General features: G+C 48.8%; 1 protein-coding gene across 1 annotated transcript in view; it reads left to right on the forward strand.

The window, feature by feature from the left end:
- The window catches only part of LOC144605800 (coiled-coil domain-containing protein 60-like), a 120,163-nt gene that overhangs the window by 23,455 nt on the left and 72,610 nt on the right, over positions 1-24,098 (forward strand). Inside the window, 1 exon segment of the mRNA XM_078421357.1 lies at positions 21,470-21,655. Coding sequence (XP_078277483.1) covers positions 21,470-21,655 — 186 coding nt within the window.

Genomic DNA, 24,098 nt, shown 5'->3' on the forward strand with positions numbered 1-24,098 from the left:
CTCTCCCTCCTAATTCCATTCTCCTGCCTTCTCCCCATAACCCCTGACATCCGTACTAATCAAGAATTTATCTATCTCTGCCTTAAAAATAGCCACTTGGCCTTGGCCTTGGCCTTGGCCTCCACAGCCGTCTGTGGCAAAGAATTCCACAGATTCACCACCCTCTGGGAGAAATTGCCCCGGGACGTCAGGTTAGTGTTGGCGGACGTCTCTTTCGAAGACCCGGTAGCGTTCGCAGAGAAAGCCGATGCGCTCGTTATGGAGGGCTCCACATGAGATGACTCGGTAAATCGGGTTTCGAGGCCTAGCAACAGCCGGCCGCGCGGCCAAGATGGCGGCGCATCGGCCGCCATTTTGCAGTCAGCCCGCCAAGACGGGGCTGCAGCACCCGCCATATTGCAGCGGGCCCAAGCATCAGAGCCGCACAGGCGCGGCTGGTGTTTTTTTCACAAGCGGTGGGGCAGTGAAGCCCAAAATTGCAGGGCCCCGTGTTCCTTTCCGGGAAATGCCTTAGCCGATCGAATGTAGAGGCAGTCTCGATCGGCCGCAACCGCCGCCTCTACGCCACAGATTGAGGTACTGGCACCGTTTTTTGGTCGGTACGGGAGCGGTCGTTAGCATCGTGCCTCCCTACGACTGCGAAGTTCGAACAGGTAGGAAAGGTCCGTCCCTCATTGCGGTCAACGGCAGTCCCATCCGCACCTACGGCAAGAGGGCCATGTCCCTGTCCTTCGGGTCCGGGACCTACCGTTGGGATTTCATCGTTGCCGACGTGGGCCAGGCCATTCTGGGCGCGGATTTGCTCTGGGCTTTTTCGTTGGGCGCAGACGTCCGCGGGAAGGGCCTACAACCCTCGGCTAGCAGTATGGAGCCTGCTACTCCTCCACCTGCCACCCCACCCTGCCCGTCGATCCAGGCCATCACCACGGCTCCCGGTCAGTTCGCTGCAGTCCTCGCTGACTTCCCGCAGCTCCTCGTCCAGTGGTTCGATGCACCTTCCGATAAGCACGGTGCCGTCCACTTCATCCCTACTGAAGGGCCGCCTGTATTCGCCCGGGCGCGGCGCCTACCTCCCGACAAGCTGGCCATGGCTCGGGAGGAGTTCCTGAATTTGGAACGACTGAGGATTGTTCGGCCTTCAGATAGTCCATGGGCCTCCCCCTTGCATATGGTCTCTAAAGCATCTGGGGGGTGGAGACCATGTGGGGATTACCGGCGTCTCAACACTGCCACCCGGCCTGACCGCTATCCGATCCCTCACATACAGGACTTCTCAGCCAGCCTCGAGGGGGCTACGGTTTTTTCGAAAATCGATTTGTTGCGAGGATATCATCAGATCCCCGTCCACCCACCGGACATTCCCAAGACGGCTACGATTACTCCGTTCGGGTTATTTGAGTGGTTGCGGATGCCGTTCGGTCTCAAAAATGCAGCTCAGGCATTCCAGCATCTCATGGACCGTGTGGGTCGTGGATTGTCTTTTGTGTTTATTTATCTCAATGACATCCTGGTTGCTAGTCGTTCTGTCCACCTGGTCCACCTTCGCACTGTGTTCCAGAGGCTGCAAGACCACGGCCTGATCCTCCATCCGTCCAAATGCCAATTCGGCCTGTCCGCGGTGGATTTCCTGGGTCACCGGGTCACAGCGGTCGGTGCCACTCCTTTGCCCGCTAATGTGGACGCCGTCCGCTCTTTTCCCCGCCCTACCACCATCAAGGGCTTGCAGGAATTCGTGGGCATGGTCAATTTTTATCACCGGTTCGTGCCTGCGGCAGCTCGGATGATGCGACCCCTTTTTCAATGCCTCGCGGGTTGGTCTGGTCCACAGCTGCAGAGGCGGCTTTCGCCGCGGTTAAACAGGCCCTCGCCAACGCCACCATGCTCGTGCACCCCCGCTCCTCGGCCCCCACGGCCCTGACGGTGGACGCCTCAGCCATGGCGGTGGGGGGGGTCTTAGAGCAACAGGTCAATGGTCACTGGCAGCCTCTGGCATTTTTCAGCCGGCAGCTCACTTGACCTGAGCTGAAATACAGTGCCTTCGACAGGGAGCTCCTGGCCCTCTATTTAGCTGTTCGCCATTTCCGTTATTTTTTGGAGGGCCGCTCTTTTGTTGCCTACATGGGTCACAAACCCCTCACATTTGCTTTTTCTAAGGTTTCTGATCCGTGGTCGGCCCGCCAGCAACGGCACCTCACCCTCATTTCTGAGTTCACCACCGATGTTCGCCACATCGCGGGTAGGCTTAACGCCGTTGCTGACGCCCTGTCCCGGCCGGCCAATTCCTCCGTTGCTGCGGTGGGAGGCGAGGTGGATTTCCAGGAGCTAGCGGAGGCTCAGCGCCTGGAAGGAATTGCCTCAGCGTATGCCTCCGCCGCCTCAGGGTTGCGGTTGGCCCAGGTAGCGTGCGGCCCCACAGGTACTACACTTTGGTGCGACGTTTCCCTTCCCCGCCCTCGCCCGGTTGTGCCGACCGCCCTGCGGCGTAAGGTTTTTGAGGCCATTCATGGCCTGGCACACCCGTCCCGTGCCAGACCTCCAAGGTCCACCGCCACATCCAGCCCCCGTACCAGAATTTTGTGGTTCCCCCCGTCCGTTTTTACCACATTCACGTGGATTTGGTTGGTCCATTGCCTTACTCTAGGGTCTACACTCATTTACTAACGGTGGTCGACCGTTTTACTCGTTGGCCGGAGGCTCTTCTGTTGTCGGACACCTCAGAGGCCTCCTGTGCACGGGCCCTGGCGTTACATTGGGTTGCCCGTTTCGGCGTCCCGGCTGTCATCACTACCGACCGCGGCGCCCAGTTCACCTCGTCCCTCTGGGCCGCGCTTGCGCAGCTGTATGGGTCCCGCTTGCAGCAGACCACCGCCTATCATCCCCAAGCTAACGGGATGGTAGAACGCTTCCATCGACAGCTGAAGGCGTCCCTCTGTGCCCGCCTGACCGGCCCTGACTGGGCCGACCAGCTGCCTTGGGTCCTCCTTGGTATTCGCACGGCCCCTAAGGCTGATCTGGGTACTTCCTCGGCGGAACTCGTCTACGACTCGCCCCTGCGGGTGCCGGGTGACATTATTCCCTTGTCCTCCCCCCTGCCGTCGTCCGTCCCGTCAGTTTTGGCTTCTCTCCGGGCGCGGGTAGGTTCACTGGCCCCAGTCCCAGCCTCCAGTCACGGGAGTACAGCAGTGCACGTACCGGCGGACTTGCAGGACTGCGAGTTCATTTTCCTCCGACGGGATTCCCACCGCCCCCCTCTGCAGCCGGTCTACCAGGGCCCGTTCCAGGTGCTGAAAAGGGGGACGGTCACCTTCACGTTACAGGTAGGAACCCGTCAGGAGCTCGTCTCTGTCTCCCGGCTCAAACCGGCCCACTTGGACCAGGACTGTCCCGTGCTGGTGGCCCAACCTCCTCGCCGGGGCCGACCTCTGGCCGGCCCACCTGTTTCCCCGGCTGCGCCTCTTCCCTCACCTCTCGGGCCTCCGCCGCCCACGGCTGTGTTCACTCTGCCCTTTCCAGCCACGCCCCCATCGCCTACACATCGGCTCCCCCCTCCCTCCCCCTCCAGCGGCGCCCCCATCGTCTCCACCTGCAGGGCCCTCCCCGCCTCCTTCGTCACTGGCGGTACCGGCCTCCCCTCTCCGTACACATTCAGGTCGGGCGGTCCGGGCGCCCGTGAGGTATGGTATCGAGAGTTCTGGGGGGGGGTCATGTAGGGACATAGGGATTGGCTAGAAGAGTTCGAACCCTCGGATTGGCTAGCGATGTCAACAGGTGTGCTAGCGTGGTAGATTAGTCAGTCTAACGTTGAACTCTGTATAGGTAAGACGTTAGGTAGTTGTCTAGAGTTTTGAGTGTTGCGATTGTCACGGAGTTTTTGGAACCATGCAATAAACTTCGTCTGCTACATCCATCCGCTATCGGACTCACTACAACATCTTTAAAAAATGAACTAGAAGTAAATTTAGGTATTAATAAAGAATAACAGAAAATAGCAGATAATCCAGAGCCAGCTCGTCAGCGTAATCGCGAGTGTTGAATGAAGAGTGTGCAATCAAGTCAATGGTTCATCACAACACCTGAGCAATCCACAGGACTGCTGATTGACATTGTGGCGCAGCGGTAGAGCTGCTGCTTTACAGCATCACACACCGGGGTTCGACCCTGACGATGGGTGCCGTCTGTACAGAGTTTGTACGTTCTCCCCGTTACCTGCGTGAGTTTGCTCCGAGATCTTCAGTTTCCTTCCACACTCCAAAGACGTACAGGCATGTAGGTTAATTGGCTTGGCATAATAGTGTGTGTAGGATAGCGTTAGTCGCTGGTCGGTGCGGACTTGGTGGGCCGACGGGCCTGTTTCCGCGCTGTATCTCTAAACTAAACTACTCCACCCCGGCCACCCTCTCATCCCACTATCACCATTGCAGAGAAGGTGCTTCAGCCTGAGAACCACGAGCTCAAGACCAGCTTCTTCCCATCAACTATCAGGCTCTTGAACCAGCCAGCACAACCCTAACCACAACCCTACCTCAGATTGAACGACGATGGACTTTGTATAGGAATAAAAACTGCAGATGCTGGTTTAAATCGAAGGTAGACAGAAAATGCTGGAGTAACTCAGCGGGTCAGGCAGCATCTCGGGAGAGAAGGAATGGGTGACGTTTCGGTTCGAGACCCTTGTGCTATTATGGTCTAGGTACCGAGCATAACTGATAATCTATTGTATTGTTGTTTATTGTTTATTTGTTTTGTGTTATTGCATTAATATTCAATAAAGCTGCAGCTCCTAAGTATTTCATTGTTGCTGTCCCAGTAAATGTGGCAATAAAATACTTGAAAAGTTGGCAAAATTGTCTTGCAAGAATTATAGTCCCACAAACAGCAATAAAATAAATTACGTGACTGTTGTAGCGAAAATCACAACATGCCGGAGTAACTCAGTGGGTCAGGCAGCATCTCAGTTTTGTTTATTGTCAGGTGTACTGAAATATAGTGAAAACCTTTTGGTGCATGCTATCCAGTCAATGGAAAGACATGATTATAATCGAGCCATTTACAGTGTACAGGTGCTCCTCAACTGCTGGGTGGCAGTGTGAACTGCGAAGAGGATGTTACGAGGTTGCAGGGTGACCTGATCAGGTTGAGTGAGTGGGCAGATGCATGGCACATGCAGTCTAATATAGATAAATGTGAGATTATCCACTTTGGCGGCAAAAGCAAGGAGGCAGATTATTATCTCAATGGTGTCAGGTTAGGTAAGGGGGAAGTGCAGCGAGACCTGGGTGTCCTTGTACACCAGTCACTGAAAGTTGGCGTGCAGGTACAGCAGGCAGTGAAGTAAGTTAATGGCATGTTGGCCTTCATAACGAGAGGATTTCAGTATAGGTTCTTCTGCAGTTCTATAGGCCCCTGGTAAGACCACATCTGGAGTATTGTGTACAGTTTTGGTCTCCTAATTTGAGGAAGGACATCCTTGTAATTGTGGCAGTTCAGCGTAGGTTTACGAGATTGATCCCTGGGATGGCGGGACTGTCATATGAGGAAAGATTGAAAAGACTCGACTTGTATTCACTGGAGTTTAGAAGGATGAGAGGGAATCTTATAGAGACATTTAAAATTATAAAAGGACTGGACAAGCTAGATGCAGGAAAAATGTTCCCAATGTTGGGTGAGTCCAGAACGAGGGACCACAGTCTTAGAATAAAGGGGAGGCCATTTAAAACTGAGGTGAGAAGGAACTTTTTCACCCAGAGAGTTGTGAATCTGTGGAATTCTCTGCCACAGAGGGCAGTGGAGGCCAAATCACTGGATGAATTTAAGAGAGAGTTAGATAGAGCTCTAGGGGCTAGTGGAATCAAGGGATATGGGGAGAAGGCAGGCACGGGTTATTGATTGTGGATGATCAGCCATGATCACAATCAATGGTGGTGCTGGCTCGAAGGGCCGATTGGCCTCCTCCTGCACCTATTTTCTATGTTTCTATGTTTCTATGTAACTTACGATGGGGTTATGTTCCGAGAAACCCATCGGAAACCAAAAATATCGTAAGTCAAATTGCATTGAATACACGTGATCACGTGACCAGCTGCGAGCTGAGGCTCACTATGGGCTGCTGCTGTTTGCACCATCGCGACGTCGAAATATCGTATGTCGAAGCATCGTAAGGTGGGGAGCATCTGTATAAAGGAATAGGTGACGTTTTGGGTCGAGACCTTGTTGTAGTTGGTGACCTATTAACAGAATAGTCAGACAACCAAAATCGTTTAACCTCTTTATTCTACTCACCCAGGTGGAAGAGAGCCTAGATACCGGAGCGTTCAGAAACGCTCAGGAAGCTAGTGTAGTCTCTCTCTCTCCGAAAGCTTACATTTACACACCTTTTATACCCTGAATACATGTGCCAGTATTTTTCCATCGCTGCCTTATATGGCAGGTTTACAATACCCTATAAATCTTTATGTGTCTTTCGGGACCTCCGTGTCCATCGTGACCTCTTCTTTCTTGGGAACAAAGGGCAGTACATATGGCAAGATGTTCTTCTTAACACTTCAAAGCTTTGAGACCAGTTGCTGATATCAGAGGATACGATCAGCCATAAACCGCACTTCCATGCTGACAACAGGATGCCCCACGAATAATCCGAGCTGGAGCTTTTACACTCCTGCAATAAAACCCACATAGCTGCATTCGCAATGTTAGCCCTTACAACCTTCTTCAGACTGATAGCCAGGGGAAAGGGAAACGAGAGATATATGTTGTTGAAGCCATGAGCTAGAGCTCCCCTGGTGTTGACTGAATGTTGCCGTGGTATCTGCGATCACACATATTACTGCACCATTGGCAAAACACCGTTGCCCAGAGTGCTACTTTGACATGTTGAGGTTTTTCGGGACCCCCTCCTAAACCAGGAGTGGTAGCATAGAGCACATGATGGTGCTGTGCTTGATCTTCAACGAGCATGGCGAAACAATCAGTCACCAACCTCTTTGTTGAAGGATAGCTCCATGTCCCATGTACCATGTACCATGCAAGACAAACATGAACTGGTGAGAGCAACTTGCACAGTGGCAGGAAGACTGGACATCAACACAAGATGTGGGATCATTTGTTCTGGAAGAGGCCACAACCTGTTCAGGTTGCATTCGTTGTTCAGAATTCATTTAGTTTCGTTTAGTTTAGTTTAAGATACAGCGTTTAAACGGGCCCTTTGGCCCACCGGGTCCACGCCGACCAGCGATCCCTGCACATTAAAACGATCCAATACACACTAGGGCCAATTTTTACATTTACCAAGCCAATTAACCTACATACCTGTGTGGGAGGAAACCAAAGATCTCGGAGAAAACCCACGGGGAGAACGTACAAACTCCATACAGACAAGCGCCCGTAGTCGGGATTGAACCCGGGTGTCCGGCGCTGCGTTTGCTGTAAGGCAGCAACTCTACCGCTGCCCACAGTGGAATGGTTATTGACAGCTGAGGGAACGTGCAGATGACAGGGAGCAGGGAAAGGTCATGGGGAATGAGATTGCTCGGTGAGGTGGCATAGACTTGCTGGGTTGGGAGCCCAGCCTCTCTATCGTAAGGAAATGTGGACAATGATGAATAAGAGTTAAAAGTACTGGTCCACAAAGAAGTAAAACTGTTTCTCAATGCTGTTTGCACAATGTTGATTTATACTCACAAACATGCTTCATAACCACTGCTGTTAGTTGCCTAGAAACCTCTATTATTCAACACTCTTCCTTAGCTATGAGAGGCATCTTTTCTTGTAATTAGTTTCCCAGGTAACACTACAGCCTCGTATAAATCTGGCAAAAGGCGATAGAACTGCTGGAAGAACATACAAACATTGCTGCAATTAAATGCAGATGCTCTGGAAGTAATAGCTGGCTGGTAAATGTTTTGTTGCCAAAAAAACAGAACTCGAGTTGGATGGGTTGAACAGCTTGATCATGAAGGATGAGAGCAATCGTAGACGTGTAAATGGACAGATACTGCTGGGTCAAGAATGATATCCTGTTCCATCTCCATGTAGGGTTGGAATTGCAATGTTTGAATGCTCTGGTTTCCTCACAAACTCTCTCAAAGACATGCAGGTTTGTCGTTTAGAGTTTAGAGATAGTGCTTAGAAACTGACATGCTCAAGACCAGCTAAACTTTAGTTTTACTGTAGAGATACAGTGTGGCACTTCAACCACCAGGTCCACTACACACAGGTGTAGCAGGTTAAGGCTGGTGCAGCTGGTTAAGGCAGGTACAGCAGGTTAAGGCAGGTTAGGGCAGATGCAGCAGGTTAAGGCAGGTGCAGCAGGTTAAGGCAGATGCAGCAGGTTAAGGCAGGTTAAGGCAGGTGCAGTAGGTTAAGGCAGGTGCAGCAGGTTAAGGCAGGTGCAGCAGGTTAAGGCAGGTGCAGCAGGTTAAGGCAGGTGCAGCAGGTTAAGGCAGGTTAAGGCAGGTGCAGCAGGTTAAGGCAGGTGCAGCAGGTTAAGGCAGGTGCAGCAGATTAAGGCAGGTGCAGCAGGTTAAGGCAGGTGCAGCAGGTTAAGGCAGGTTAAGGCAGGTGCAGCAGGTTAAGGCAGGTGCAGCAGGTTAAGGCAGGTTAAGGCAGGTGCAGCAGGTTAAGGCAGGTGCAGCAGGTTAAGGCAGGTACAGCAGGTTAAGGCGGGTTAAGGCAGGTGCAGCAGGTTAAGGCAGGTGCAGCAGGTTAAGGCAGGTGCAGCAGGTTAAGGCAGGTGTAGCAGGTTAAGGCAGGTGCAGCAGGTTAAGGCAGGTGCAGCAGGTTAAGGCAGGTGCAGTAGGTTAAGGCAGGTTAAGGCAGGTACAGCAGGTTAAGGCAGGTTAAGGCAGGTACAGCAGGTTAAGGCGGGTTAAGGCAGGTGCAGCAGGTTAAGGCAGGTGCAGCAGGTTAAGGCAGGTGCAGCAGGTTAAGGCAGGTGCAGCAGGCTAAGGCAGGTGCAGCAGGCTAAGGCAGGTGCAGCAGGTTAAGGCAGGTGCAGCAGGTTAAGGCAGGTACAGCAGGTTAAGGCAGGTTGGGGCAGGTGCAGCAGGTTAAAGCAGGTGCAGCAGGTGTAGCAGGTTAAGGCAGGTACAGCAGGTTAAGGCAGGTTAGGGCAGATGCAGCAGGTTAAGGCAGGTTAAGGCAGGTGCAGCAGGTTAAGGCAGGTGCAGTAGGTTAAGACAGGTTAAGGCAGGTTAAGGCAGGTACAGCAGGTTAAGGCAGGTTAAGGCAGGTACAGCAGGTTAAGGCAGGTTAAGGCAGGTACAGCAGGTTAAGGCAGGTACAGCAGGTTAAGGCAGGTTAGGGCAGATGCAGCAGGTTAAGGCAGGTTAAGGCAGGTGCTGCAGGTTAAGGCAGGTGCAGTAGGTTAAGGCAGGTTAAGGCAGGTTAAGGCAGGTACAGCAGGTTAAGGCAGGTTAAGGCAGGTACAGCAGGTTAAGGCAGGTTAAGGCAGGTACAGCAGGTTAAGGCAGGTATGGCAGGTACAGCAGGTTAAGGCAGGTTAAGGCAGGTGCAGCAGGTTAAGGCAGGTACAGCAGGTTAAGGCAGTTACAGCAGGTTAAGGCAGGTACAGCAGGTTAAGGCAGGTTAAGGCAGGTACAGCAGGTTAAGGCAGGTTAAGGCAGGTTAAGGCAGGTACAGCAGGTTAAGGCAGGTACAGCAGGTTAAGGCAGGTTAGGGCAGATGCAGCAGGTTAAGGCAGGTTAAGGCAGGTGCAGCAGGTTAAGGCAGGTGCAGTAGGTTAAGGCAGGTTAAGGCAGGTTAAGGCAGGTACAGCAGGTTAAGGCAGGTTAAGGCAGGTTAAGGCAGGTTAAGGCAGGTACAGCAGGTTAAGGCAGGTTAAGGCAGGTGCAGCAGGTTAAGGCAGGTGCAGCAGGTTAAGGCAGGTACAGCAGGTTAAGGCAGGTATGGCAGGTACAGCAGGTTAAGGCAGGTGCAGCAGGTTAAGGCAGGTGCAGCAGGTTAAGGCAGGTACAGCAGGTTAAGGCAGTTACAGCAGGTTAAGGCAGGTACAGCAGGTTAAGGCAGGTGCAGCAGGTTAAGGCAGGTGCAGCAGGTTAAGGCAGGTTGGGGCAGGTGTAGCAGGTTAAGGCAGGTGCAGCAGGTTAAGGCAGGTGCAGCAGGTTAAGGCAGGTGCAGCAGGTTATGGCAGGTTGGGGCAGGTGTAGCAGGTTAAGGCAGGTGCAGCAGGTTAAGGCAGGTTAAGGCAGGTGCAGCAGGTTAAGGCAGGTGCAGCAGGTTAAGGCAGCCACTGAGGCCAAATCCCAGTCATGAATGAGGAGCAGCTGGATGCTTCCCTCAGCCCCACAGGCTCATGTTGTTCCTTCCATTTCCCTCCCCTTCCTAGTTCACCTACTGTCCCCCTGATTAAATTGTATCTCTGTATACTTTGTTGTTACCTTCTCCCAACTAACAGTGATCTATTCTACATTTTCCTTTGATGTAGATATCCCCTTTGATGCCTCATTTTCACGCCTTCCCCTTCCTTATCTCTGTGTCTCCCTCTCCCCCGACTCTCAGTCTGAAGCAGGATCTCGACCCAAAACGTCACCCATCCCTTCTCTCCAGAGATGCTGCCTGACCCGCTGAGTTACTCCAGCATGTTGTGTCCATCTTACCATTGAATGACAGCCTCCCGACACCAGTGGAACAATTACTTGCCAACATGACCATTTGTTGCCCTCCCTCCTTCTCAGGGCCCCATGGCTCCGTGATGGCATTAACACCAGTCACCAAGGCTAATGTCAGAAGATCCTTCATGAGGATGAAGTTATAGTAATGGTCTGGCCCTGATGGTGTACCTGGCTGGATTCGTAAAACATGCATGGGGTGACTAACTGGTTGGTTTACACATGGGATCCAGGGTGAACTAGTCAATTGGAAGTAAAAGTAGTAAAGTAGTCTGAAGAAGGGTCTCGACCTGAAACGTCACCCATTCCTTCTCTCCCGAGGTGCTGCCTGACCCGCTGAGTTACTCCAGCATTTTGTGTCTACCTTTCGTAAAGGTCGTTTGGTTTAAGGAGGCAGAGGAGGGTTATTTTACACATCTATAAGATCACCGACTCTCTAAGGAATAATGTCCTACCTGCCCAACCTCTCCCTATAATTCAGTCCCTCAAATGCTGCCAATACCTTTATAAATCTTTTCTGCACTCTCAGAAAACGACACCTTTTCTATTGCAGGATGACCTAAACTGAAAACAACACTCCAATTATGGCCTCACCAACATCTTGTACAACTACAACATGACTATGTTGTTTTAGTTTCTATACTCAATGCTCTTGTTGATGAAGGCCAACATGTTAGAATCGGAGGGGCAAGAGGTGGGGGTGTTGCATTGCTTGTCAGGGAGGATATCACAGCAGTGCTTTGGCAGGACAGACTAGAAGGCTCGATTAAGGAGGCTGTTTGGGTGGAACTCAGAAATGAGAAAGGTTTAGCAACACTTATAGGGGTGTATTATAGACCGCCAAATAGGGAACGAGAATTGGAAGAGCAAATATGTAAGGAGATAGCAGATATTAGTAGTAAGCACAGAGTGGTGATTGTGGGTGATTTCAATTTTCCGTATATAGACTGGGAATCACATTCTGTTAAAGGGCTGGATGGTTTGGAGTTTGTAAAATGTGTGCAGGATAGTTTTTTGCAGCAATACGTAGAGGTGCCTACCAGAGAAGGGGCAGTGTTGGACCTCCTGTTAGGAAATGAGATGGGTCAGGTGACGGAGGTATGTGTTGAGGAGCACTTTGGGTCTAGTGATCATAATGCCATTAGTTTCAATATCATTACGGAGAAGGTCAAATCTGGACCAAGGGTTGAGATTTTGGATTGGAGAAAGGCTAATTTTGAGGAGATGAGAAAGGATTTAAAAGGAGTGAAATGGAAATTGTTGTTTTATGAAAAGGATATAATAGAGAAATGGAGGATATTTAAAGGTGAAATTTTGAGAGTACAGAGTCTTTATGTCCCTGTTCGGTGGAAAGGAAAGAATAATAATTTGAAAGAGCCGTGGTTTTCCAGAGAAATTGGACACTTGGTTCGGAAAAAGAGGGAGATATACAATAAATATAAGCGGCAGGGAGTAAATGAGGTTCTTGAGGAATATAAAGAATGTAAAAGGAATCTTAAAAAGGAAATCAGAAAAGCGAAAAAATAGATATGAGGCTGCTTTGGCAAGTAATGTAAAAGTAAACCCCAAGGGGTTCTACAGATATGTCAATAGCAAAAGGATAGTGAGGGATAAAATTGGTCCATTAGAGAGTCAGAGTGGACAGCTATGTGCTGAGCCGGAAGAAATGGGGGAGATATTAAACAATTTCTTTTCTTCGGTATTTACCGAGGAGAAGGATATTGAATTATGTGAGGTAAGCGAAACAAGTAGAGTAGTGATGGAAATTAGGAGGATTAAAGAAGAGGAGGTACGGACACTTTTGAAGAATATAAAAGTGGATAAGTCTCCAGGTCCTGATAGGATATTCCCTAGGACATTGAGGGAAGTTAGTGCAGAAATAGCAGGGGCTATGACGGAAATATTTCAAACGTCATTAGAAACAGGGATGGTGCCGGAAGATTGGCGCATTGCGCATGTTGTGCCTTTGTTTAAAAAAGGTTCTAAAAGTAAACCTAGCAATTATAGACCTATTAGTTTGACGTCTGTGGTGGGAAAATTAATGGAAAAGATACTTAGGGACAATATATATAATTATTTGGATAATCAAGGCCTGATTAGAAACAGTCAACATGGATTTGTGCCTGGAAGGTCATGTTTGACTAATCTTCTTGAATTTTTTGAAGAGGTTACCAGGGAAATTGATAAGGGCAAGGCTGTGGATGTTGTCTATATGGACTTCAGTAAGGCATTTGACAAGGTTCCACATGGAAGGTTGATTAAGAAGGTTAAATCGTTGGGTATTAATAGTGAGGTTGCAAGATGGATTCAACAATGGCTGAATGGGAGATACCAGAGGGTAACGGTTGACAATTGTATGTCAGGTTGGAGGCCAGTGTCTAGTGGAGTGCCCCAAGGATCTGTGTTGGGTCCACTGTTGTTTGTCATTTACATTAATGATCTGGATGATGGTGTGGCAAATTGGATTAGTAAATATGCAGATGATACTAAGATAGGTGGAGTAGTTGATAGTGAGGTAGATTTTCAAAGTCTACAGAGAGACTTGGGCCTTTTGGAAGGGTGGGCTGAAAGATGGCAGATGGAGTTTAATGCTGATAAGTGTGAGGTGCTGCATTTTGGTAGGACAAATCAAAATAGGACGTACAGGGTAAATGGTAGGGAATTGAGGAATGCAGTGGAACAGAGGGATCTGGGAATAACTGTGCATTGTTCCCTGAAGGTGGAATCTCATGTGGATAGGGTGGTGAAGAAGGCGTTTGGTATGCTTGCCTTTATAAATCAGAGCATCGAGTATAGAAGTTGGGATGTAATGTTGAAATTGTACAGGGCATTGGTGAGGCCGAATCTGGAGTTGGTGTGCAGTTCTGGTCGCCAAATTATAGGAAGGATGTCGACAAAATGGAGAGGGTACAGAGGAGATTTACTAGAATGTTGCCTGGGTTTCAGCACTTAGGCTACAGAGAGAGGTTGAACAGGTTGGGTCTTTATTCTTTGGAGCGTAGAAGGTTGAGGGGGGACTTGATAGAGGTTTTTTAAATTTTGAGAGGGACGGACAGAGTTGACGTGGGTAGGCTTTTCCCTTTGAGAGTGGGGAAGATTCCAACAAGGGGACATAGCTTCAGAATTGAGTGACAAAAGTTTAGGGGTAACATGAGGGGTAACTTCTTTACTCAGAGGGTGGTGGCTGTATGGAATGGGCTTCCGGTGGAAGTGGTGGAGGCTGGCTCGATTTTATTATTTAAGAGTAAATTGGATAGGTATATGGATAAGAGGGGATTGGAGGTTTATGGTCTGAGTGCAGGTAGATGAGACTAGGTCAGGGAGAGTGGTCAGCGTGGACTGGAAGGGCCGAACGGGCCTGTTTCCGTGCTGTAATTGTTATATGGTTATATGGTTATATGGTTATAGTTGTAAGGAAGGCGAGTGCGATGCTAGCATTTATTTCAAAAGGGCAAGAATACAAAAATAGGGATGTAATGTTGACACTTTATAAGGCACTGGTTAGTCTGCATTTGGAATATTGGGAGCAGTTTTGGGCCCTTCATCTGAGGAAGGATGTGCTGGTATTGGAGAGGGTCAAGAGGAGGTTACGAGATCCCGATCCCAGGAATGAGTGGGTTAACATATGATGTTGGAAGAACTGGGCCTGTACTCGCTGGAGTTTAGAAAAATTAGGGGGGACCTCATTGAAACTTACCGAATAGTGAAAGGCCTGGGTAGAGTGGATGTGGAGAGGATGCTTCCACTAGTGGGAGAGTCTAGGACCAAAGGCCATAGCCTCAGAATAAAAGGACGTACCTTTAGAAAGGAGATGAAGAGGAATTTATTTTGTCAGAGGGTGGTGAATCTGTGGACTTCATTGCCACAGACAGCTGTGGAGGCCAAGCCAATGGATATTTTTAAGAAGGAGATTGATAGATTTTTGATTAGTGCGGGTGTCAGGGGTTATGGGGAGAAGGCAGGAGAATGGGGTTGAGGGAAAGATAGATCAGCAATGATTGAATGGTGGAGTGGACATGATGGGCCGAATGGCCTAATTCTACTCCTAGAAGTTATGGACTTATGAATGGAGGGCCTGAAGTATAAAGTGAGGCTAGTAGTCTGGGACTATTTCCCAGAAGTGTAGGAGGTACAATATTTGCACTTTGTAAAGGCATTATATACTGTATCTATTGATTATGTGTTTGTCTTGGAATCATATACACCATTGAATCTGGCACTTCCACCCCATCAGCCGTTGCATAGAACACATTATTGGAGGACCATGTTATAGAGTGCAGGTAGATGCAGGTAGATGAGACTAGGTCAGGGAGAATGGTCGGCGTGGACTGGTAGGGCCGGACAGGCCTGTTTCCATGCTGTAGTTGTTATATTGTTATATTGTTATGTCCAAAGCCTGCTTCCCCACTCTGTTCACCTGTGACTCTATTTTTAGGGAACTAGGTATTTATATTCCTACGTCCCTCTGTTCTAAACCTGTGGAGCGGCACGGTGGCGCAGCGGTAGAGTTGCTGCCTTACAGTGCCAGAGACCCGGGTTCCATCCTGACCACAGGTGCTGTCTGTGCAGAGTCTGTACGTTCTCCCTGTGACCGCACGGGTTTTCTCCAGTTTACTCCCACACTCCAAAGACGTACAGGTTTGGAAAAAATGGCAAAATTGTCCCTAATGTGTCGGATTGTGCTAGTGTACGGAGTGATTGCTGGTTGGCGTGGACTCGGTAGGGCCGAAGGGCCTGTTTCCCCACCATTCACTGTGAAAGTCGAACCCTGGTATAACCAAAATTCAACACCTCATACCTATCTAAATAAAGGGATCTGGAATTGTAATATAAGGCATGTGACATTAGTACAGCAGGCATGAGCAGGTGCCTGTTGCTATGCTGAACAATGCTAGGACTCTTTGTAAACACAAAAAAAAATAAAGATATTGGAAGGTAGACACAAAATTCTGGAGTAACTCAGCGGGCAGGCAGCATCTCTGGATAGAAGGAGTGGGTGACATTTCGGGTCGAGACCATTCCTTCTCTCCAGAGACGCTGCCTGTCCCGCTGAGTTACTCCAGCATTTTGTGTCTACCTTCGATTTAAACCATCATCTGCAGTTCTTTCCTAAAGATATTGGAATCCTGATCAAAACGCAAAGTGCTGGAGCAAGTCAATGGGTCAGGCAGCATCTGTGCAGGGAATGAACAGGTGGCATTTTGGGTTGACACCCTTCTTCAGTCTGAAAAGGGGTCCCGACCTGAAACATCATCTGTCCATCCTTTGATAGAAGCTATCTGACCGCTGACTTCTTCCAGCACTTTGAGTTTTGTAATGAATCTATGGCTCCATCACTCTAGTTTCAATGTATGATTTTCGTGCCAAAGTGGAGAGATTTGCTCAACTCTAGTAATTATGTTTCCACTACAACCATTATCTTTCTATTGTAAGCACTGCTTCTGTAATACATGAATCAAGGAGGTTGCATAATAACCATTGACCTGATTTTCTGTTACCATATAAACAGTCAGCATTAATTAACACTTTGCCTTGGCTGTGAATATAATGTTAATTTCCGTGATAATTCTTAATAGTTTGCTTAATAATTCTTTCACAATACATGACACGCTGGTGACGTGCGAATAAACAGTAGCTCAGCTGCATGCAAGTAATTGATTTATCACAGCTGCTGGTGGAACTGGATTTTTAGCAATAAATTCATCATTCAGAATGTCATTGGATAATATGCTATAGTGTCAAAACTTTGACATTATTAAATGTTAGGGTGACTGATTAATAAATATTGGATTGCATTTGCGTTGTTTATGAATGCAAACTTGGTTGCTAGAATAGTGCATCTCATGTGTCAACAGTATTTGGAGCTATTTTAATAAAATAAATGTTATTCTATATAATTTCATCTTATGGAAACATATTAAATTATCAAGGGATTGGACACGCGAGATGCAGGAAACAAGTTCCCAATGTTGGGGGAGTCCAGAACCAGGGGCCACAGTTTAAGAATAAGGAGTAGGTCATTTCGAACGGAGATGAGGAAAAACTTTTTCAGTCAGAGAGTTGTAAATCTGTGGAACTCTCTGCCTCAGAAGGCAGTGGAGGCCGATTCACTGGATGCATTCAAAAGAGAGTTATATCGAGCTCTTAGGGCTAGCAGAATCAAGGGATATGGGGAGAAGGCAGGAAGGGGGTACTGATTGTGGATGATCAGCCATGATCACATTGAATGATCATTCAATGGCTGGCTCGAAGGGCCGAATGGCCTACTCCTGCACCTATTGTCTATGTATCTATGTAAACATATAGCAGGTAGACATTAGACTTTAGAGATGCAACATGGAATCTGGCCCTTAAGCTGGAAGCGCTGGAAGGTATCACATCTATCGCTATGCCACCTTGCCACCCTGGATAGTTGAGGCAGGCGCTATGACAACATTTTAAAGATATTTGGACAGTTACATGGAAAGGAAAGGTTTGGAGCCAAACACAGACAGGCGAGACTAATGTAAATGGGCCATCGTAGTCAGCATGGGGAATTTGGGTCGAAGGGCCTGTTTCCGTGTTGTATGGCTGTGTGACTCCATGGCCAGTGCGTTAGAGAAGGAAAGAAGAGTTTTGCTTCTCCTCACACAGGCAGCCACTGCAACAGTGGTGACTATGGGCATATATTTGAGGCGAGTTGGAAATTCAGCCCATGTCTGTGCAGGCATAAACTTGCACCTCGCCCCCGATAACCGCAATAAATATTTCAAAGACATTGCACAGAGAAGTCACTCTTGAAAGTTAGGAAACAAGCAAGTTGCAAACTCACAGAGGGTTAATTGCTTTCATTGATATGGACCAATGCTTGTGCCAGTGTTGTTGCAACGTTTACTGCAGTTGCAGTGAGTTTACCTTTTGCATGCAGGAGATGGTTTCCTGAAGATGTACGCGGTAATAGAAACATAGAAAATAGGTGCAGGAGTAGGCCATTCGGCCCTTCGAGCCTGCACCGCCATTCAATATGATCATGGCTGATCATCCAACTCAGTATCCCATACCTGCCTTCTCTCCATACCCCATGATCCCTTTAGCCACAAGGGCCACATCTAACTCCCTCTTAAACATAGCCAATGAACTGGCCTCAACTACCTTCTGTGGCAGAGAATTCCACAGATTCACCACTCTCTGTGTGAAAAAAAACTTTCTCATCTCGGTCCTAAAGGACTTCCCCCTTATCCTTAAACTGTGACCCCTTGTTCTGGACTTCCCCAACATCGGGAACAATCTTCCTGCATCTAGCCTGACAAACCCCTTAAGAATTTTGTAAGTTTCTATAAGATCCCCCCTCAAGCTTCTAAATTCCAGCGAGTACAAGCCGAGTCTATCCAGTCTTTCTTCATATGAAAGTCCTGCCATCCCAGGAATCAATCTGGTGAACCTTCTCTGTACTCCCTCTATGGCAAGAATGTCTTTCCTCAGATTAGGAGACCAAAACTGTACGCAATACTCCAGGTGTGGTCTCACCAATGCCCTGTACAACTGCAGCAGAAACTCCCTGCTCCTATACTCAAATCTCCTCGCTATAAATGCTAACATACCAATGGCAGAGAGTTAAATAAATACGGAGCGTATAATTTGGTTGCGTTGTCTTTGATTGCAAGCTTTCAAAATTGATCTTTTACCATTTTCAATTGAAGTTGCAATAATTATCAGGATTGAAATGTTTAGCCTGGAGCTGCCGAGACAGTCATAATTTCTGTCGTGCTTTGAATATAGATTTTTGACGTCCACAGCTCAGGCAGAAAATTAGAGCCAAGGATTTATTAGGTGCTGCCACAAATATCTTTAATGACCCTGACTAATCCTTCCATCTTCCTCCTTCTTCGAGGGTGGTTTCTCTGGATTGAGGATGATTTGCCTCAGCTCAAACGTCATACTCTTGCACAGATGGGGCAGGAGGTGGCCGACGGGGGGGAGGTTTGGCTGGTTGTAAAGTGGCATGTTCCCTCTCTCACATACACAGGGCTCCATTGTGCCCCCCCCTCCGTGTGGCCTGTAGATTCTCAACACCACTTTTTTGAGGTCCTAGGCCAGGGATTGCGAGGTGCCATGTTGCACTTTCCGGACAAAGCTTTCACAACATCCTTGACCCTTCTCTTTCCTCTGTCCACCCTCGAAGGGCCGAATGGCCTCCTCCTGCACCTATTGTCTATTGTCTAATCACCCATGTGTAGGAAGGAACTGCAGATGCTGGTTTCTACCGAAGACAGACACAAAATGCAGGAGGCAGAGCCAAATGTATGTTTCTGAGCTGAATGTTGCAATAGCCCTTTGAGAACACCCAAAGCTTGAATTTTGGTGATGTTTGTTCGAATTGAATTGAATTGAATTGAATAGTTTATTGTCACATGTGACCAGTCACAGTGGAATTCATTTCTTGCATACCCAAGGTATGCAAATAGTCGCCCATAAAGGACGCTGACAAAGTTACAAAGTATCCCCATACCGCGTCCCCATTTGTTCTCGCCCCCTCCCCCTCCTCACGATGGGCCCCACACGCTGTTCCTCCCCTCCTCACGGCGGCCCCCCCACACGCTGTTCCCCCCATTGTTCCTCCTCACGGCGGCCCCCCCACACGCTGTTCCCCCCCATTGTTCTTCCCCCTCCTCACGGCGGTCCCCACACACTGTCTCCCCCATTGTTCTTCCCCCTCCTCACGGCGGTCCCCACACACTGTCCCCCCCATTGTTCCTCCCCCTCCTCACGATGGTCCCCACACGCTGTGCCCCCCATTGTTCCTCCCCCTCCTCATGGCGGTCCCCACACACTGTCCCCCCCATTGTTCTTCCCCCTCCTCACGGCGGCCCCCCCACATGCTGTTCCCCCCATTGTTCTTCCCCCTCCTCATGGCGGTCCCCACACACTGCCCCCCCCCCATTGTTCCTCCCCCTCCTCACGGCGGCCCCCCCACACGCTGTGCCCCCCATTGTTCTTCCCCCTCCTCATGGCGGCCCCCACACACTGTGCCCCCCATTGTTCTTCCCCCTCCTCAGGTCGGTCCCCACACACTGTGCCCCCCATTGTTCCTCCCCCTCCTCACGGCAGTCCCACCACGCTGTGCCCCCCATTGTTCTTCCCCCTCCTCACGGCGGTCCCCACACACTGTGCCCCCCATTGTGCTTCCCCCTCCTCACAGCGGTCCCACCACCCTGTGCCCCCCATTGTTCCTTCCTTTGTTCCCTGGGGGAACGCACTAACATTAGTCTACTTACCCTTCCAGTGAATTTGTTTCAGTGAACAGTGGAATGATTCACTTATGTCTGCAGCCTCCATCACACCAGTGACCCCTGCTGCAATCTCTCTGCGGCCCCAGGCCTCTTGCTCTGCCCCAGGTCATTGTTGTACCTACGGTGGCTGTGCCTTCAGTTTTCTGGGGCCTACATACAGGAATCCCCTCGCTGAATCTCTCCTTACATCCTCTCTCTGAAACCGACAAATTTGACCAAGTAGTCTGCACTTTGTATCTGTGCTGTTTAACTGTCATGACACTATATTCTGCACTCTGATATTTTTCTCTTTGCACTGAGTGTTGTACTTGCAGAGTGTCATTTGACTGGACAGCAGGCAAACATCGTTTCTCACTCATTCTTGGTACATGTGATAATAATAAACCAATACCAATACAATGTCATCATTGTCGGACTCAGCGGACCCTCAATGACCAAAGAACCAATGTGCTGAAAAGTAGACAGAACTAAATCAGTAGCATCTGGAGGGAATTGATGGGAATGTGGAGAGAACAAAATCGGCTGAATACAAGACAAGAGAATGGTTGCTTGTTGGTCAGCACTGGCCGTGTGAAATACAGAGGGATCCAGGTGTTTTGGTGGAGATAGACACAAAATGCTGGAGTAACTCAGGCAGCATCTCTGGAGAGAAGGAATGGGTGACGTTTTGGGACGAGACCCTTCTTCAGAGTGAGAGTCAGGGGAGACGCAGAGATAAGGAAGGGTAGTGAAAACGAGACATCAAAAGAGATGTAGCTCAAGGAAAATGTTGAATAGATCATTGTTAGCTCGGAGAAGGTGACAACAAAACACACAGAGATAAAATGTAATCGGGGACAGTCAGACTGGTCGGGGAACTGGGAAGGGGGAGGAATGGAGAGAGAGGGAAAGCAACGGTTATTTGAAGTTAGAGAAGCCAAGATTTACATCGCTGGGGTGTAAGCTGCCCAAGCGAAATATGAGGTGCTGTTCCTCCAATTCACTCTGACAATGGAGGAGACCCAGGACAGAGAGGTCAGTGTGGGAATGGGAGGGGGAGTTAAAGTGTTTGGCAAGATCAGGTAGGTTTAGGGGATTGTTCCATGCACGTATTGTAAAATGTTAGCAGGCAGGTTCACCAAGTAGTTAAAAGGTCAAATGGCACTTTGTTTTTCTGTTGCAAATAGTTTCGAGGTTTGATAGGGAGCCATGGTCAGATTGAGTGGCAGGGCAGACACGAGGGGCCTGGTAGCTGACTTTTGCCTCTATATTTTTGTGTTCTTGTGACCTGTTGCGTGAAGGGCCATTGTGGATGCTGTATCACCCATTGACTCTATAATGCTGGGCTACTTATCTACCAGTAGGAAAAAAAACTGCAGATGCTGGTTTAAATCGAAGGTAGACACAAAACGCTGGAGTAACTCAGCGGGTCAGACAGCATCTCTGGAGAAAAGGAATGGGTGACGTTTCCTTCTGTACTGAGATGCTGCCTGACCCGCTGAGTTACTCCAGCGTTTTGTGTCTACCTACATATCTACCACCCTGGTGGGACTGAGGTTTGATAGTGAAGCAATATGCCCTGTGCTTATTTGGCAGGCAGTTGGTCAACACAGCTAAGCAGGGACAAGGCTTTTTCAAGCGACTGCAGAGAGAGGAACAGGAAAAGAAAACTGGACAATTGATGGAGCAGAGGAAACTAATGGAGAAGCGCAAAACAGCGTGGCAACCTCCAACGTTCTCATTGGACGAGGATTCTGAGGAAGAGCTGGATGAAGAGATGAGGTAAGTCCTTTCAAACCCTCAGGGGTAGCTGCGGCAGCTTGCACATGTTCCTACGCTGTACGGATTTCATTACTACACGACTATCTTTTCTTCACCATTTTAACTTTAATGAGGAATATTGATTAAAATCTGAGTGTGGGGCAATTAGCAAATACCAATCATCATTAATAATGATAGAAGCAAAGTTTGTCTGATCATGCATGTTTCTCAAGTGAGTTTAATTTAGGTCATATTCTATTCTAAAGATGATCTATAAATGTGCATGGCATCTACCTAATTTAGTTTAGTTTAGTTTAGAGATACAGCGCAGAAACAGGCCCTTCGGCCCACCGGGTCCGTGCCGACCAGCGATCCCCGCACACTAACACTATCCTACACACACTAGGGACAACTTTTGCATTTACCAAGACAATTAACCTACAAACCTGTACGTCTTTGGAGTGTGGGAGGAAACCGAAGATCTTGGAGAAAACCCACGCAGGTCACGGGGAGAACGTACAAACTCCGTACAGACAGCACCCGTAGTCGGGATCGAACCCCGGGTCTCCGGCGCTGCATTCGCTGTAAGGCAGCAACTCTACCGCTGCGCCACCGTGACCGCCCTTTTTGCAAGTTACCTAGTTGCAAGTAGTGGACATGGAATAATACTTTTGCTAAACAGAAAGTACTGAAGTAACTCAGCGGGCCAGGCAGCATCTCTGGAAGACATGGATAGGTGATGTTTCAGGTTGGGACCCACCTTCAGATTGATTGCAGTAGAGGTGAGAAACCTGGAAAAGAGGTGGGGATGTGATAGGTGGATACAGGCGAGTGGATTGGCAGATGGGTGGAAAAGGCTGGAGATGAAAATGAGACAAAAGGATGTCAGATGACGAGAAAAGTGGAGCACAATAGAAAGACTCAGGGGAGGGAGATAGGTGGAAGAGGACAGGGGGGTGATGGGGTAATAGGGGCAGGATAGTGCAAGGGTTGGTTGTGGGTGGGGAGGTTTGGGACCACTGGAAAGAGGGCATGCGTTACTTAAAATTGGAGAATTCAATGTTTATACTGTTGGGTTGCAAGCTGCCCATGTGGAATATGAGTGCTGATCCTCCAGTTTGCATGTGGCCTCACACTGGCAATGATGGAGACCCGGAACAGACAGGATGGTATGGGAATGGGAAGAGGAGTTAAAATGGTTGGCAACTGTGAAATCCAGCAGGCCTTGGCGGACCGAGCGCATGTTCAACAATACGGTCTCACAATCAGTAATCGTCAGTCTCACAGATATGAAGGAAACAGAAGATGGACACAAATGGTGGAGTAACTCAGCGGGACAGGCGGCATCTCTGGAGAGAAAGAATGGGTGATGTTTTGGGTCGAGACCTTCAGACTGAGAGTCAGGGAAGAGGGAGACATAGAGATATGGAAGGGTAAAGTGTGAAAACAACAGATCAAAGGGGACGCAGATCAAGGAAAATGTAGAATGGTTTATTGTTAGCTGAGGGGAAGCTGACAACGAGGCAAACAGTCAGTAAAATGTAATCAGGAGGACAGTGGAACTAGTCGGAGAACTAGGATGGGGGAGGCCAGTGTCTAGTGGAGTGCCCCAAGGATCTGTGTTGGGTCCACTGTTGTTTGTCATTTACATTAATGATCTGGATGATGGTGTGGCAAATTGGATTAGTAAATATGCAGATGATACTAAGATAGGTGGAGTAGTTGATAGTGAGGTAGATTTTCAAAGTCTACAGAGAGACTTGGGCCTTTTGGAAGGGTGGGCTGAAAGATGGCAGATGGAGTTTAATGCTGATAAGTGTGAGGTGCTGCATTTTGGTAGGACAAATCAAAATAGGACGTACAGGGTAAATGGTAGGGAATTGAGGAATGCAGTGGAACAGAGGGATCTGGGAATAACTGTGCATTGTTCCCTGAAGGTGGAATCTCATGTGGATAGGGTGGTGAAGAAGGCGTTTGGTATGCTTGCCTTTATAAATCAGAGCATCGAGTATAGAAGTTGGGATGTAATGTTGAAATTGTACAGGGCATTGGTGAGGCCAAATCTGGAGTATGGTGTGCAGTTCTGGTCGCCAAATTATAGGAAGGATGTCGACAAAATGGAGAGGGTACAGAGGAGATTTACTAGAATGTTGCCTGGGTTTCAGCACTTAGGCTACAGAGAGAGGTTGAACAGGTTGGGTCTTTATTCTTTGGAGCGTAGAAGGTTGAGGGGGGACTTGATAGAGGTTTTTTAAATTTTGAGAGGGACGGACAGAGTTGACGTGGGTAGGCTTTTCCCTTTGAGAGTGGGGAAGATTATCACAAGGGGACATAGCTTCAGAATTGAGGGACAAAGGTTTAGGGGTAACATGAGGGGGAACTTCTTTACTCAGAGGGTTGTGGCTGTATGGAATGGGCTTCCGGTGGAAGTGGTGGAGGCTGGCTCGATTTTATTATTTAAGAG

Source organism: Rhinoraja longicauda, chromosome 25 (genome assembly GCF_053455715.1).
Source record: "Rhinoraja longicauda isolate Sanriku21f chromosome 25, sRhiLon1.1, whole genome shotgun sequence".
Lineage (NCBI taxonomy): Eukaryota > Metazoa > Chordata > Chondrichthyes > Rajiformes > Arhynchobatidae > Rhinoraja > Rhinoraja longicauda.